An 18089-nucleotide genomic window follows, 5' to 3' on the forward strand; every position below is an offset into this window, starting at 1 on the left:
CTCAGCAGTCCTGTTCCAAAATGAAATTGAATAATGGGTATTGACGAAAGGATTGCACAACATTTTCAACTTTTACTGTGATGTTTAACCGCAATAATGTGTTTCTTTTTATTGTAATGAAATAGTTTTATTTTTTAGTAAGATATGAAGCAACCAGTAAAGTAGTAGCAAAGTTTAAAACTGAGAGGCGGAACGTTTTCATGATCTACTTCGACCCTCTAATCATTTACATTTTATCAAGCTTACGAATTTTTTCGTTAACCAAAAATAAATATTGAAATATTGTATGTTATATAAATTTAAGTTTATGCAGTACAATGATGCATTTACAGAGCCGCAAAAACGCTATTGCAGCCACCACGATATTAAGAACCACTATTATTGGAAGATCCAAATGATCTTCAATTCATTTTCTTTCACGTATACACGCAGGTCGGTTCAAGGGTCGAGCTTGATTATCACGATATCCAGAGGATCCACTTGGGTAGATAAGCAAAAAATCGATGCTTCGCAGGAGAGAACAGGTGGACATTTACACTGTGTTATGCTACTTTGTAAACAATTAAACTTTGATTGTTATCTCGGTGATATGACCATAAAGTTGGTCTTTTCCCACCATTTGGGATAGGACATGGCTAAAAAAAGATGGCAACGTAAATATTTAATGTACAACTTTTATACTCAACTATGTATTACGATAAAACCTCCATTACGCATCCTCGATGAAAAAAAAATAATAATAAAATTACAACAATCCATAATAAAGGCACTATTTCACTCATCCGTCGTCTACCGAACACGTCGCAACTAAGAAATTATGGACATTCTTAGGACAATTGTGTTCAGAATGAAACCTATTGCAGTTTCGTCATGATTACAATGATGACTGCCAAAAATGCAAATGTTTATTATTTATTGTTTGACGGACGTGTTCTCCGAATAAGGACCAGTGAAAGCGTGCCTTAAGATTTAAAAATGTGCATCGTGTGCTGCACATAAAAATGAGAATATTCCGAGTCATGGAAATTCCGATGACAGTTTGAAAGCACCTTTTTGTACTAAAATTTTATTAAAGTCATGCGAAGATTTGGACAAACAGCCATGAATTAACATAATCGGATTTTCCGTAATAGGTCTGGTTACCATGCGTAAAATAACAATAACATGATAATATTTTTGCTGATAAATGATTACTGTGCTTTATAGTACAAAAAGTCAACTAACGTATTATTATTAAGAAAAAAAAATGGACCCAAAGTCTTGACAGAATGTGCGGATATTATTTACTTAACAAATATTTGTGGTGACGTCATCAAGTTGTTGGTGGGGGTAAACAAACAAAACCATCTTTAAAAGAGAGCTTAGTACAACCAAACAAGTTTAAGAAAGATATGTAATACAAAAGAAAAAAAAAACAATAATATTAAGAATGACCGTAACAAGTGGGTCAAAAAAGTTCAAAGGTAAAATATTTGAACCAACTGTATTTGCATTCATAACCGAAAAAAAATAATTTAAGTTTTATTAATATAATACGGAACATTATCTTTACTAGAACATTCCCAATTGGGAAAATCCACTCAGCGCAAAAGATAAACCGCCTCCCAGAAACACACTAGGTCCCAGCTCCCTCTTCCTCTTCTCGGTAAAAAATCATAACACATAACCGATTGATAGCAAAACAAATAACGGATGACGTGATTGTTTGACTAAATTGGTATTTGATACCTCGACTGCTCCGCAACATTTAGTCTGTTTTTTGATAAGCCACAAATCGTACGAATTATCAACGACGTCACCACTGACCAACACCAAGAAAATCCAGCCATCAATGAACTGAGCCCAAGAAATGACGCAACTCATCCATTCAATAAAGCGATGTAAACGTCCAGAATCCATCAGTTCTAATCCGGGAGTGTTTTAGTGGATTAGCAATGAATAACAGTTCGGAGGCATCAGAATACGTCGGAAGTGCGGCATGGTTGACCGTGTTTTCGATCATTTTCATAGTGATAGTTTCTGGTAACTTGTTGACAATATTTGCTATTGCCTTCAACAAGCAACTGTCATCCGTCACTGCGAATAAATTCATCTACAGTCTGGCTATAAGTGACTTACTGGTAGGGCTGTATATACCGTACCATGTGTATTTTTTAATCCACAATGACACGATGGGCCACATCGAGCTATTCTGCATAGTGCTCTTCATGATCCCGGTATTTGCCTGTTCTCACTCCATCTGCAAACTTCTAACTATCGCTGTGGATCGCTACATAGCTATAGTTTACCCGCTACACTACAACCGCTACATGACTAAAAAAGTAGTTTGGCTCCTCATCATAGGTGCCTGGGTCCTCACCATCACCTGGTCCACAGTCCCCATCTACTACAACGACTGGGACGGCAGCCACATGTGCGACCTCGTCAACTTCCTACCCACCCTCTACTTCAACTACATGCTCACACCTCTATTCTGTTTTGCTTGGTTCATGATGCTTATCGTCTACATTAAGATCTGGAAGGTGGCCTATCGACATGCCAAAAGGGTCAGAAATGCCACTTTTCCCAAAAGCAAAGCCAATCTCAACGACACGAAATCGTTCCAGGTAGGTGTGCTCAACAACAAAGAAGTTGCGCGTGTTTTCATCATTTCGCGTTATCGTGATGTGGATAACGGAGTTAATGAATCTTTTGAAAACAAATTAACAATTATCGATTATGTAAAGGTATGTCAGGATTAGCGGAAGATAATGTCACGGTCGTAACGAATTTCGCCACGTTATTGCAAGAGGTGATGTTTGATTAAATTTATAAATAGGATGGTAATGAAGAAGCTTGAGGTTAATGGTTGCGTAAATAGTGTCACTACTGCCGGTTTAGAGTAATTGTCGGATGATGAATGGGTAGTTGAGGAAAATTGAACGTGTAGTTTAGAGTGATGGAAAATTGATTATTTTGATCTTTTACAGGGACAAGTAGTAAGTCAACACTTGAGTTTTAAAGTGTTTTTTTTTTAATACACTACCCATAAATATTAATTACGGCAACATTCTAAACACTTATAGGAAAATATAAATCACATTGTAGAAAGTGAGGAAAAATTTCTTGAACTGGAGTGGAGGATGTTCTGACCACTAGACTATCAGTGTCGTAATTATCTGTCCACACTATAGTTTAATGCCGTTTTAATTTAATTTAATATCACAATATTGACGTAATTTTTATACGGAGTGTATATACACAAGATCTAATTTCGATTGTTTTGCACAATTGTATGGATTTTGTAGCACCAAGTCACTTAATAACTTCTTGGTGGAAAGAGGTGCATTAATTTGATGTGTACAGAAGAACAATAAATCCAAGAATAATTGAGATAGAATAGACCTGCCGTCTATCTAGATTTTTATTAAACAGATAATTTTTGAAACTACTGGACCGATATTGTTGTCAAATTTTGTATTTATATTAGGAATATAGTAAAACGCTTCCAAAATTTGTCTAATTATCTCCATCAACAAGGTGATGGCATCCCTCAAAATTTTGCACAATAAATAGAACTAAAATTTCATAACATATTCTACTCCTACACTTTACACTACACTTGTGGTTTATGAATCAGCCTTGATATTATAATCGTTGTTGTTTAAACCTTCTTCTTGCGCTGGGGAACTCTATTTTAGAGGTGAAATGTCCGTGGTTCGATTTCACGACGTTTCGATTGTTTTTTAATCAAATCAGTAGCGGTTCAGCCCATTTTCTCGAAAATATAAGAATACAGTAATGTAGCACTCGCCTATATTTAGTAATAATAAAACAATAATAATTATCATAATAACAACTCCTCAGCCGAAACAATATTGGAAGGGTTTTGCTCCATTGTAATTTAATCAGTCCTCTCATCTGTTTTAAGAAGACAAAATCAATCAAATTTCATTTTCTTTTAACACAGATGCATGTCCCCGCTGATGCTTGTTATATGAACGTGCTAAGTCGAATCCTTTCGAAGTATAAACATAAACACTCGAAGTTAACCATGTTGTTGTTGAAAATACATTTTTCCCGTTGGCTGCTTTAAATATAGTCGCAAGCTCAAATTTTATGATTTTTCAAAGAAGTGGGATTTGTTGGACGCACATCGAGGGCGTGGGAAGTTCCGTTGAAATAAAATTCAACCAATTTTTTTTTACGGAACAGCAGGTGACAAATTTTCGAAACGCAATTGTTTAAATTTATTTTAGTAAAAATACTTTTCTAATTTCTATACTATTTTTAACCATATTATATAAAAATTTTGCTTCGTTTTGAATACGAACATAAATAATACAATTCTGTTTACTTTTTCAGCAGTAAACCTTGGTCAACACATAATCTAAATGGGTAAAATATTACTTATTGAATAACACTAATTGTTAAAATATTTCAATTTTGATACGCACAGTGTACCACTAATAACAACACTAATTTCAAGAAAATTAGATGAGAAGTGGTTTTTGACATAATAAATATATTGCTTCATTCTTTAATTCTGTGAGACATCCTGTATAATTGTAAAGCATACGAGAGGGCCTATACAAGCGTGCTACTTTATAAAAAGTGAGATTTCTTTTACAAAATTTTGAGACGACGTCATTAAGTCTTTCGGAGGGTTTTGTAAGTTTAAGATAGATTAAAGTTTTGTTTCGTACAATTTTGTTTTTTTTTTTGAAAATCTACGTGTGTAAGAGCTGACAATAAAATAAATAGGTTTACTTAGCAAAATTTTGAAATGACAACATTTTCGGTGAGGATAATTATTCATATTCTAGGAGTTATGAAACGTCAAGAAACATAAAATAAACTAGTCATTCGCCAAATGAACTCTATTTAAATTGCAAGTAATCGCCAGCTGTTAGTAATATATGAAGAAGTATGATGTAAATATTAGATACAGAGTGATGCTTAATAAATATTTTCTTGTTATTACTGGAAATTTAACTTCGAGCTGGGTTCAAGTAAAAATAAAATTAGAAAATTTTGAATAACAGATGTCAAAAAAAGGTGTACAGAGCGCATAGATTAATTGGAATGTCTCCTATATGACGAACAAGAATAAAAATTCTGCAGAAAATCTTAAAAACCTTTTGCATTCTTAATTACACTATTTTCAACTACAACTTTTTATATAGGATTCTGACATTCTTTTGTGTTTTAAAATTTCAAAACAAGTTTAAGATTAATTATTATTTATTTATTAATTAATTTTTTTTAAATTAAAATTCCATGTTTTTTAGTTCACTTGTGATTATCGGCAAAATAAATAATATAATTCTGTTGTTTTAATGTTAATTTAATTGACAGTCTAAAATTCTGATAAGAATTGCCAAAAATGGCATCGGTGGACATTAAAAATTATTAATAAGTAATTATATGACTGTCTATACGCAGTTCATTAAAACAAATCAGAATTACGAAGTTAATTCTTCAACTTTAAAGTTTTAATTTTTTTTTTGACCATTTTTTTTCGAGTTCTTCAGAACCTAGTTAACAACGTGCCATCGAGCTCACTCGTCATTTTTTGATCACCCTGTATATACATTGATTTCCAAAAATAAAACTCACCATAGAACACGTGCGTTCCACGATGCGTCTGCATTAGTTATTTGATACATTTTATAAGAGTACAAACAAATATAATTTCCAAAGCTTCCAAGCTTTTAATAGTATTCCAAATTTAAACCACAAAAATTATAAAGTAAACCTCTTTTCGTAAGTTGCACTTTAATTTTATACACTTAACAGTTGCAATTAGTGCAGTGTACAACTGCTATAGGGAAGTTTGGTGAAATTTTTAACCGTTTGAGAATTAAGATTGCTAATTTTAGTAAGATAAAAAAAACTCTATCATTTTTTTTTAATTCAGATATGCACATGGAAAAGTTGTTGACTATTAAAATCGCTCAAAATAAGCAACATAATTAGAAATTTCGCATTGGTAAGGTGTGAACAAGCCTTAAGAGCGAAAATTAACAATTAACAAAAATCTGTAATGAAACTTGTTCCGCTTCCAGCAGCCGGATGTAATACGATTTTATTGTTTTCTTACGTTATTGCGGAAGTGTATTTATGGATCACGAAACAAAATGCCTACGATTCAAAAAATAAATCCACCGGGAAAAAACTTCCCAAAAGTTATTCTAAACTAGCTAACTCTGATTTCACAATAACAATCATTATTACTGCATCTGAAAAATTTCCACTACTGCTGTCATTAAACACGCGAAGATTTCATGCATTAGCTAACTTTTACGACTATTAACAAACCTGACTAATTAAAAACCGAAAACAGGTTAAATTTCTTGGAAAACTCATAAAATCGTAGTTTGCAATGCGATCTTGCTGCGAATTCGTGGCAAAGGTGAAGGTTTCTTTACTGTGCGTACATACAACCAAAGAATCGACGATCTCGTAAAATCTAGTATGGTCAATAAATTGACACCAATATAGATTCGATTTAATAAAAGCAATAAGAAGTCCACGCGACGATAATAAAATTCCGCTCTTAATACAATTACTGTCTGGGTTCTTTTTTTTCCTGTTGTGAACCACAATTAAGTAAAGTATGTTAATTGTGCGAACTGAGCAAGTTTTTATTGTATTTATTAATAAATTAAATCGGGTCCACATCCGGAAATTAAAACTAATCTATTCGAATCAAACGAAATCAGTGAAAATGATTTGATTTAAATACATATTTATTTATCCAATGAAAATATTAACCTTCACTTGTAAGCACTTTGTGTACACAGACTTCACTAGCTTTTCTTTGTCAAGTCGGCATAAATTGGTTTCAAATAATTATTTTTTTCAAGGTAAACAGTTTATTCTTTTGTACCTTCTAGTCTAAAATTACCAGATCACGACATTATGTAATTATAGTTACACAGTTAAAATAAACGGTGGTACAAACTTCGTTTTAACAAAATTTAGTTTCTGGATGAGGGTCACAGTCAGCCAAATAATCACACACTACACAGGAAATAATATTTTAGATAATTGGTGCTTAAATTTTAATAACAATGTTGTTAATATGTCGTAACACGTCTTAAAAAAGTAAAATTAACGATATCAAATACCACTGTTTTAAATTTGTTCAAATTCCTGTTGAATGACTACTCGATCTAATAATTTCCTATTTCGAAACATATAATTATCGAAAAACAAACATTCTGTACAGTTCATTGTATAACCTTGGAAAAAAATTTGGTAATATGGGATTCCCGAAAAAATTAAACAATGATCAAACTTCAGACTATAATAACATTGTGGTTATTATATTGCAATTGTTTTTTTGAAAATCAACGATAAAGCAACCTAACAAAATATCAAGATAGTTAGAATCTAGACTTTAGAACACTTTCTTCTAGTGACAAATTCAGGATAAATAGTCTTTCTGTTATTTTACACTAAAACAATATCGTTATTATTAATATTATATTTTTTTTGAAAAACTATTTCATATTTTGTAACGTGTATTTGGTCTTCATTTCGAGATAAGACAGTGAACCTAAAAAAATATAAAAACAGTTTTTAGCTATGTTAACAAATTAAATGAAACTTCAAAATGTGTTTTTTAAAATCAAAATTTTTGAAAATGCCATCAATTTAAGGAATGTTTTTATCCTCACATTTGAAGAAGTATAAATTCATTATCTGCGGTGAGTCGACGTAAGTTTATCATAATTATCAAAATCTAGTCCCTTTTTCATGAGCATTTGAACATAATAAATCTACAGAAGACGTATACAAAGAAATTCATGAAGGAAGTTTCCAGTTAACGAATTTCTTTTATGAGAAGTTTTTTCTTTCCTTTTTTTGTTATATTTATCCATTATTATTGTCTTATTTTCTTATTAATCTACTAATTTCTGAATGTTTAATTTATATTTCAACACATTTGCCTATCTACAGTATGTCCCCGGATTGAGTTTACAATAGGGTTTTTTTATTGTACAGGAAATATTTCACCTACAAAATTTTTTAAACAATGCAATTTTTTTTCAAATATATAATTTTTTTTTTGATAATTAAAAAAAAACTGTACATTTGGAATATCGTGTAGATGGTAAAACGCTACAAAATTTGTCTAATCATTCCCACAACAACTTGAGGACGTGATCCCAAAATTTTGCTGAGTACATGCCACATAAATTTTATGAAAAAATATACTCCCGTATTTGTGGTTTATGATTTTGCCTTGATTTTATTTATTATTATAATTTGTATTATTCAGTATTTCTCATAGTAATAGTGTTTTGTAAATACATAATACCAACCGAATATAGGCTATGACTCAGTGAAAAGCAAGTTCGATCTGTGATATCCTCTTTTTTTTTTCTTACACTGTGACTGATTTTACTTATGCCTTAGCAATCTATACATATTTCTACTTTAAATTATAAGGGTTATTTAAATTTTATAAATTTTCGAAGAACCTGAAATTGCCGGACTGTACTTCAAACGGTGTAAACAGCCTTGGACCATTTTTTTTTTGTACTAAGAACATTTCGTTTTTCTTTAATTAATCTCCGCTTCCTGTTCTGAGTTTACGGTTTCTTGGAAAAATGTGTTTGTGTAAAACCTAGTCCTGGATAGCAGAACAGTCGTTAACGATTTGTTGTTTTCTTTGATATTTCGATGTTGTGGTGAGTCACACCTGATTTAGAATTGTTTATACAGAATTATTCAAAATAATTTATGTATGAGGCTATTTATTCTACTGATTAAGTGAAGAGTGGTTCTTCATAGAATTTTGAGGACGTCAATACAAAATTTTGTATTTGAAAAAATCGCCTGAAACAAGTGGATACTACACTCATATCTTTATTTTAACTTACAGGGGTTATCACAAAAAAATTAAATGTTCACAATCAAATTTTATAATTTTCGAAAATTTGTGTTCCTCTTGTAAACTCAATCACATATTTACATACATATAGTATAATTATTATGTATATAATTATTACAGATACAACAAAAGTCAACACCAAAGTTAATTAGTTTTTTAGAGACTATACTTTAAAATTATTTCTAATTGTACAGAGTGTTTTGTTTTTAAGGAGTAACATACAAATTAGTTTTTTTTTTAATGAAACACCCTATAGATTTTTACATATTTTGTGTAATTTCTTCGCAGGCTTTATTGCCACAGTTTATTTTTGAAATTCCGATCGGACGTTGCCACAGATCTCAATTTTCTAGAAATATCTAGAATTGGGAGGATTCACAAAAAATTGGAGTAGGGTAATTTTTAAAATTTGTATTCCCAATATTTTATGGAGAGATAAATAAAGGTATGCGCTTTGTTGTGGTATAAATAAAATACAATTTTCATATACAGAGTGTTTATAAAAAAATATATGTATTATAATTTTCAAATATCGATATTTCAGTTTTTTCAAATAGAACACCCTGTATTTTTTTACTGCATTTTACGCAATTTTTGTTGTCTTTTTTGTTAAGTATTTTGTTAACTTGATACTGCGAACTAATATATTTATATATATTAAGATATTTTGAAAAGTTTTTGATATTTTTATAAACATTCTCTACAATATTTAGGGTGTTTCATTTAAAATAGTAAGTTGTGTGTTGTCTTGAAAACAGAACACTCTGTATAGTTAAAAATTATTTTAGAGTGTAATCGTCAAACAACTTTACAACTTTCGTATGACTTTTTTTCTGTTTCTAATAATAATTAATGAGATATCGAGGACTGTGACACCCTGTATAATCACTGAATGGACACTTTGTTTTTTTTTAATGTGGTACAAACTGGAATTATCGAAACTTATTGGAACTATTTGGAATTCACTACAATTTCTATCGAATTCATCTGAACCACTTTAGAATTAACCGAAATGTTTTCAAAAACCACTGGAATTACATTAAAAGGACTATTTACCAAGAAATTTTAAATTTTGCAAGAACTACTCCCTCTTAAATATATTATAATAAAATGTTACAAAATTTTGAGTTTTTAGCGAAAATCTAGACGCCTAGGGTAAAACTCCAGGCAGATTCATAAACTACAAGTACAACAATTTGTTATTTTATAAAATTTTAATATCATTTACCATACAAAAGTTTGAGATAACGTCATGAAATTGTTGATGAAAATGATCGCAAATTTTCTAAAATTTGACAATTCGTTCGGTAGTATCGGAGATTATCTGTCCAATAAAAATCGACACAGACCGATGACAGACGGAAACGGGAGACCTGCTTTTTCATAATCTAGGGGTCATCCAAAGTCGTGAAAACATGAAAATAAAAAAAGTTGGCAAAATCATATGGCATTTTGTTGAACAATTCGTCGCATAATTTTCGTATTTCGAAATTCTTTTTCCTGACATTGCATCTCAAGATCTATTAGCCAAAATATTCTAAAATATGTTCGGAATTCTCTTCTTGAACTATTCCTAAGAAAGGTCGGTAATTTTTTTTCAAGAGTTCTACCAATTACATCGTTTTTTGAATCGTCACTATCAAAGCGTCTCATATATTTAACCCACTTTACAAATTTTATAGTTTTTAGTATCACAAAAATGAAAAAAAAACGGCGCCATTAAATGCATATTTTATGGTAATTTAATGACATTTTTTAATTGATAGATAACAACTAATTCGAAGTTATTAACATTTTTTAAATTAAAATTCGTAAAACTATTTTAAAAACGAAAACGCTGTGAAAAACCTTGAAAAAGTCAAAATTACTTAATACACCTGGAATTCCTATAAATTTCTTGATTAAACGGAATTTCTGGAATTCTTTTAAACCGAAACGATATTGTCCACACCACCAATTACCGCACGCACTACCTCGAAATTTAGCTGCCGAACCCCCTTCTTCCAGTTCATTCCTCCACCACCTCGAACCCTCTTCCCACGAGTCACCGCCGCCGCTCCTAGCCATTTGTTGATACCGACACGAACCTTCCATCCAATCATCAGTCGATTTCGCGGCAGCTCCGCGTGAACTTGTCCCAATCAACGCAAGTTCAAAATAAAACCCAAGTGCCGGCTAGTGCATCAACTGAAATGTTGCCGAATCGACCGACCAACAATGGCCAATGACACTCTGTCTTCCTACATAGGAAGCGGCTTCTGGGTGACGGTGTTCTGCATAATCATCTTCTTCGCCGTGGTGGGCAACGTCTTGACCCTCCTGGCCATAATAGCCAGCAGACAGTTGTCGTCGATGATATCCAACCAGTTCATCTTCAGCCTGGCCATCAGTGATCTCTTGGTGGGCCTCTCCGTGCCCTACCACATGTGTTTCTACCTAGTGCACAGCTTCGGCGAAAGCAAAGACAGGTGTTTGCTGCGTTTCGTGCTGATTTCGTTCGGGTGCTCCAGCTCGATTTTGAACCTTTTCGTGGTGGCTACGGATAGGTACTCCGCTGTGGTCCACCCTTTGCGCTACAACAGGTGTATGACGAGAGGGACTTCCCTCTTTCTTGCCTCTTTAGTGTGGATATTCTCGCTTAGTTTGTCGACTGTACTCATCTACTGGAACTCGTGGAACAAGGAAACTTGCGACGTTAATATTATCCCTAGCGTGTATTTCACCTTCGTTTTAACCCCTCTGTTTATCCTAATATGGGGGATCATGCTCCTCATCTACATCAAAATCTGGAGAGAGGCCTCCAGACACGCGAAAAGAATCAGAAGTGCCACAAATTTACACAACTCTAACAGTATTAACGACACTAAGTCCATACAGGTAATAATGCGTGTTTTAGTACAACATTATGATTATGACATTCTCAATGCGGTTTGCTTATCAGTGGTTTTATTTACATCATAGGCAATTTCTGACAGAGGACGGCGGCCTTCGTCAAGTTGAAGGTTCCTTTTTTATATAACCGTGTAGGTAATTTCGCTTACGTCACTACAACGATTATTAAAAATCTCACTCGAAACAAAGAAACAAAGCGAAAATAGTGGCTTAATTTTAGACCTTTCGGCTTAATAAAATACTACACTAGTAAATATTTGGGGCGTGCTTAAAAATGAAAACCTCGATGTATTTATGCGAATCGAATACTTAGCCAGAACGTTATAAAAACCCAGAATTATTTTCCTATAAATGTTCACAATTGAAACGATTTTGTTTAAATTGTGTAAAGCGTGTTATTTCAATAATAAAAACAAGATAATCGTTTCCAATAAAAGGAAATTAACGGTTACACTTTTACTACTACTTTTCAATTCGTGACAAGTGTTTATTTTAACAGTAGATTGTTTTCAGCTAGAAAACCATCTGCAAAAATTTAAAAATTCTATTAAGTGACACTTCTTTGGTTTAATTTTTACTTAAAAGACATCAGATTTGTAATAAATTAAATACTGCTTAAATATAGAGCTTTTTATACTTATAATACAAATTTGATCAATGAATTTTAAAAATGAAAATTAGGATATGCAACCAACTTTACATTTACATCTTTATTTGCCATTTGTTAGGCACAAAATTGTTAAAAATGGTTGAATTTCTTAATCACAAAGAGGCATTAGCTGAGTTGTATCATCTCACGAGTGGATAATAATGCATTGACGCATGTGTTACGTGTAACGTACCAAATTTTATCTACGACGTCAGAATTTGTCTAAAATCTATAAAAAAAAAAAGAAAAACTAGTGTAACTGATTTCGCAACTCAAATAAACAAATAACTAAAATTTATCCCACTGTGTTGTCAAAAATTAGTTTTTACATTTAAAATAGAGAAAATATTAAAAACGTGTCACTTCTGGCATCGTTCTTACAGAAATAATTTTCTGTATTATTGGCGTTCCGTAAAAACACAGTTTGTCGTTTCCTTTCCAAAAATTGATGACGTCACTTTGATTTTTAAAACGATACAATTTTACTATTTGTCTCAGAAATTTGCAATGAATAAAATGAAAACACTGAGTCAATTCGCTAACATACTAGTGTACTTATTGTTTATGAATCCGCCTTGAAATTTTCCAAATTTTTGCAAAAAAAATCGAAATACTACAGGAACCTTTTATACCACAGAGGGCACAGGGCTTTTTATTTATTACACTGTTACTACTATTATCTATATTTTTTATTAATTAAATTTCAAGTGTTTTATTTTAGTATGTCAATTCCGAAATTGCACGTGTCGGAATTGACATACTCGTCCTAGATGAAATAATGTTGATCGAAACTTTTTCAAACGGGACAACTCACTAGAAATACAGGCATATCTTTGCCTTTTATCAATGCAATTTTGGAACAATTGGTAATCCGTTTGCCAACACGGGTGGAGAACAAAAGCACTCCAGACCAAATATAAACAATTTAACACAGTGTTTTTTGGTAACATAATGCGTTCGAATCGTAGACAGTGGCGGAGTATGGGTGATTAAATTATGATACATTAATGAATTCAGAAAAACAAACCCCACAAGAATCTCTAAAAAAATATGTATGGTTTAAACCAACAAGTTCTCCTCAAACATAATCACGCCATTCCAAAAATTTATTGAACAAATCTTTTGTGAAAAATACGTACTGTCTATAGGAATAGAAACTCAGTTAAAAAATTGAATTTTTTTAAATACTCGAAATACAGGAAAAATGTATACATTTTGTTTCATTTTTACTTTCCAAGCACACGCTAATTACATATTTTTTCAACGTTTTATTTCTCTATGGAAGTGAGGGAAAATGTCACGACCTGAGCGACATTAGAACCCAATATTGTGGTGCCACGGCTCCTAGAATTTGAAAAAGTAGGTCCCTCGTTGCCTCCAATATACCATCTATTATTTACGATTTTACTAAATAAAAAATCACCGAAACTGCATGATAGATTGTTGTGAAATTTTAGATACACTTTGAGAATATTGTGTAGACAGTAAAATGCTAATCCAAAACTGTCTGTTCATATCCACCAAAAATGTGATAACGTCATTGCAATATTTTGCTAAGCAAATTGTATCTAAAATGTAGAAAATAATATGCTTTTACTTTTACAAATTATGAATCCAGTTAATTTCACTTGAAACATATGCATAACATTCTAGTCATCAAAAGTACAATCAAACAAATTTAACATGGGTTTTTGCGAAAATATGGATACCAAGAGTACAAATTTAAGGCGGATTCAGAAACCACAATTAAAAGAGTATATTCTTTTATAAAATTTAAATAGTATTTACCATGCTAGATTCTGAGGTGACGTCATCAAAAATTTAAAAATCTTAAAATTCAAATACCGAAAAATTGAAAAATCCCATAGTTCAAATATTGAAAAATTGATTCATAAATCGATAAATCAAAAATTGAAGAAAAATTTTATCGAAAAACTGAAAAATCCTAAAACTGAAACATCGAAAAACTCAGGAATCGAAAAGTCAAAAAATCGAAAAATTGAAAAATCAAAAAGCTGTACGATTTACCAAGCTTCCCATAACCTTAAAACATTTGCAAGATTTCAAAAAATTCGATTTTGTAATTAAATTGTAAATATAATTTTTCCGAAAATCTGAATTCTTAAATAACATTTACTATTGTAAAATTTGGAGATGACGTCATGCCACTGTTGATGGGGATGATTAGACAAACTCTGATTACCATCTACATGACACTCCTAACATATATACAAAATTTGACAACAGTGGGTTAGGTAATTTCGGAAATTATCTGTCTAATAAAAATCGACTCAGACCGACAGATTGAAACGGAAGACCTATTTCTTCGTACTCTAAGGGTCATGAAACGTCGAGAAGTATCCATTCGCCCGGATCCTATTGCAATATTTCCTTAGTTCATGCTTGGGAAGTAAAAAAAAAAACACTCGGTAAGCATGAACCGCATGGAAAGTATTGGACAAAAAAATTCTAAAATAATTGTGATAAAAATCAAGGCAGAGTCATAAATCACGAATACAACAGTAAATTATTTTATAAAAATTAAATACCCATTACTACACACGCGAGACCTACTTTTAATACTCTAGGCGTCATGAAAATTAAATTGAAAAAGTAAGAGTAGAAACTTAAAGCGGATTCAGAAACCACAAGTAAGAGTATATTGTTTTATAAAATTTAAATAGCATTTACCATGCAATTTTGAGGTGACGTCATCAAAATGTTGGTGGGGATGATTAGACAAATTTGGTTAAAAATTGGCAGCAATCGATAAACGATAGACAGACTGAAACGGAGGACCTATTTTGTCATATTCTAGGGGTCATGAAATGTCGAGAAAATATGAAAGAAGCCCTCACTGTAAATTATTAAAACATATCTGATAACGGAACAAAAATCTGCACAAAAAAATTCTATTTATTTAATAGTCAAATTTGAAATACTTGGACGACAACGAACACTTCAATAAAATTTTGAATACAGATTAGAACAAATAATTTTGTTGAAATGTTTAATGTTACTGTTTGACATTTATATTGCAGCTGTCAGCATGGAACTGGTAATACATATTATTCATTAAAGAAATTTATAAAAAATACATTTATTTGATAAATTGGTATATTGTTCCAAAATTTCTGCCCGTTCTTACAAAACCCAACATAAAACAACTGAAAAAGGTAATTAAAAAAACGCGTCTCATGCTTTAAAGCAATTTAAACAAATTGTTTTTTATTCACTAACATTTCTAAAAATTTCACAGCCAATAGTTCCAAAGTTCGGACACTATTTGACTCATAAATAAAATCGTCAATAGACAGACGACGGATTATCGATGACAGACAGACGGAAACGGGAAACATTTTCGCATTCGACAAGCCATAAAAATCAAGAAACACGAAATTAAACATTCCTGAAACTCGCGATGCTTTCTTTGTTTGTATCCAGACATATATTATTAGAATTCAGATATGTTCGAACAGTCGACAGCTATTTAAAAACCAACCAAACACAGCATAAATCAAGCATGTATCGGACAACAGCCAGTAAATAAAATAACCCAACCCGAAGCATTTATTTTCAGTAACTTTATCAAGCTTCGGTACATTTTCGATAAAGCCTGACGCAGATACACCTTGCAGTTCGGATCCGCCCACCCTTCGGCAACTGACACGATGACACGTTATAAAACAAACCATAAATAAACACAGATCCTCCATGCTTAATCACTGCCAGTTAGAAACCCGACATAAGGTACTCAATTATCAACACATCGTTGTCAATGTTGAGTATACAAACGCCACAATTAATCGCTAATTAAATTACTCCAAACAGACGCGACCGAGGAATCAAAATAGCTAGAACGAATCGCGATATTGCTGTCTGGAAGGTCGTCAGTCTTGTGAACAAATTTCCTGATGAACACAAGAACATTTAATTGACGACCTAATTAGGAAAGGATTTACTGCCTGAGTCCTATCGAGACCTAATGAGTTTTCTAATCAAACAAATTACCCACGGCGAGCAAAACACAAACCTGAACACGTGTTCTGTAAATCCACACTTCGGGTGTTCTTTGTGGAGTTGGTTGGTGTTGATTATAACTGATAAGTTACGAACGAAAAATACTAAACAACTTATTAACAAAATGGATTGTTTTAGGATTAGTAAATTGATTTTTCAAAGTGTAGTAGCTCTGAAAACACTTTTGCTCTAACAAACTTTTTTTTTACAGGTCGTGATGCTAACCCTCGGCTGTTTCTCCATCTGCTGGATGCCCTATTTCATCGTCACGACCTACTTCAGGATCACCTCTCAGTCCATACAGTTCAGCCTGTCATACGAAATCGCCTTCACCATGGCGGTGTGCAACTCAGGGATGAATCCAGTGATCTACGCTTGGAAAAATTCCAGTTTCCGGGAGGCTTTCTGGTGCCTTTTGACTTGTCATTCGCCGAATAAAGCGACGAAGAAGACCAACTACATCACGAATCACGTGCCCAGTAGTAAGAAAAGTTCGATGACGAACGAAACGGAACGGGGGCACGACAATGTGGTGGCTCAAATTGACATTGATGTGGAGATGAATAGGCAGAATCATAAAGATTACGACGAACACGAGTGTAGTGTGTCTACGGAGATGACAACAGTGCATGCTGCGACGTGGAGTTGAGATTTTTTTTTTTTTGTAAATATTGTGATATGTAGGTTTAATTCTCGTTATGTTATATAGACTGTACATATAATAAAAGTTTGTTACTTGTAAATATATGCTTGCAATACTTGAATTGTGTGGATTACTGAGTATAATAGTTAATTTTTGCAAAATTTCGGTAACGTACACAAGAATATTTGGTATTCAGTTATTGTTTGTCCTTGTCTAACACAACGACAGAATGTACATCTAGTTTTGTATTCGTACATTATTTGATACCAGACTTATATGGTTACGAAATTATATCGTATAGTCAAAAAAAAGTTACAAGGTCATAAACAGCTGTTTTACACAACAGCAATGCCAGATGCAGATGTTCACATAATCTTATTTGACAGTTCGTTATCAGTAAACGTCGTTTTTTTTGTACTACTTGTATTACTCTCGCCGTTGCTATGTACGTACGTATTACAACAACTCTGACACCCTAGAAAATGAAATTACGTTAAACGCACGACAGCTGGTGATATTTAAGATCATATTAACACTGTTTCGTTTTTACTGATATTTTGCAAATTTCACTGTGGTCTTTTCATACCTACTATTGACTTTGGATTTTTTATTACAAAGAATAAGAACATTTTTTAGTAAACTATAAAACTTCAATCTAAGATTCTTTAGGATAATACAGTTAAAATAAAAATGCATATGAATTATTATTAAACGGCATGCTATGTGTATGCTTCAAATGAGTTTTTCTTAATAATAATACTGAAATGACGTCATTAAATTTTGGAGAGGATACACAGACAAATTCTCATTAGCAATTTACCATATTTAAGACAATCGTAAAACGTTTGCAGCTTTTCGGAGTAATAAGTTTTACAGGTTATAGGTTGTTGAATTTTGACTTACCTAATAAAATTTTGAAATGACGTAATCAAATTGTTGATATGAATGATCAGACACATTCTGGTCAGAAATTTACTATCCATACGATATTCTTAAAATAC

The 18089-nt window shown here is 32.3% G+C and overlaps 2 protein-coding genes across 3 annotated transcripts in view; one reads left to right on the top strand and one right to left on the bottom strand.

Moving 5' to 3' along the window:
* The window catches only part of LOC135139477 (serine/threonine-protein kinase SMG1-like), a 55367-nt gene that overhangs the window by 25013 nt on the left and 12265 nt on the right, over positions 1-18089 (bottom strand). The gene's annotated exons all lie outside the window — the stretch shown is intronic.
* LOC135139478 (octopamine receptor Oamb-like) lies at positions 1816-17188 on the top strand. 2 transcript variants are annotated; one of them, XM_064069718.1, is made up of 2 exons: positions 1816-2606; positions 16657-17188. In XM_064069718.1, the coding sequence occupies exons 1-2, from the start codon at positions 1935-1937 to the stop codon at positions 17092-17094; spliced, it is 1110 nt and encodes a 369-aa protein (XP_063925788.1). In that variant the 5' UTR covers positions 1816-1934; the 3' UTR covers positions 17095-17188. The 2 variants fall into 2 exon arrangements, with proteins under 2 accessions (XP_063925788.1, XP_063925790.1); XM_064069720.1 differs by lacking the exon at positions 1816-2606 and adding an exon at positions 10914-11761.

This window comes from Zophobas morio, unplaced genomic scaffold (assembly GCF_036711695.1).
Source record: "Zophobas morio isolate AGI-343-1 ecotype UQ-CSIRO unplaced genomic scaffold, CSIRO_AGI_Zmor_V1 ptg000031l, whole genome shotgun sequence".
Classification (NCBI taxonomy): domain Eukaryota; kingdom Metazoa; phylum Arthropoda; class Insecta; order Coleoptera; family Tenebrionidae; genus Zophobas; species Zophobas morio.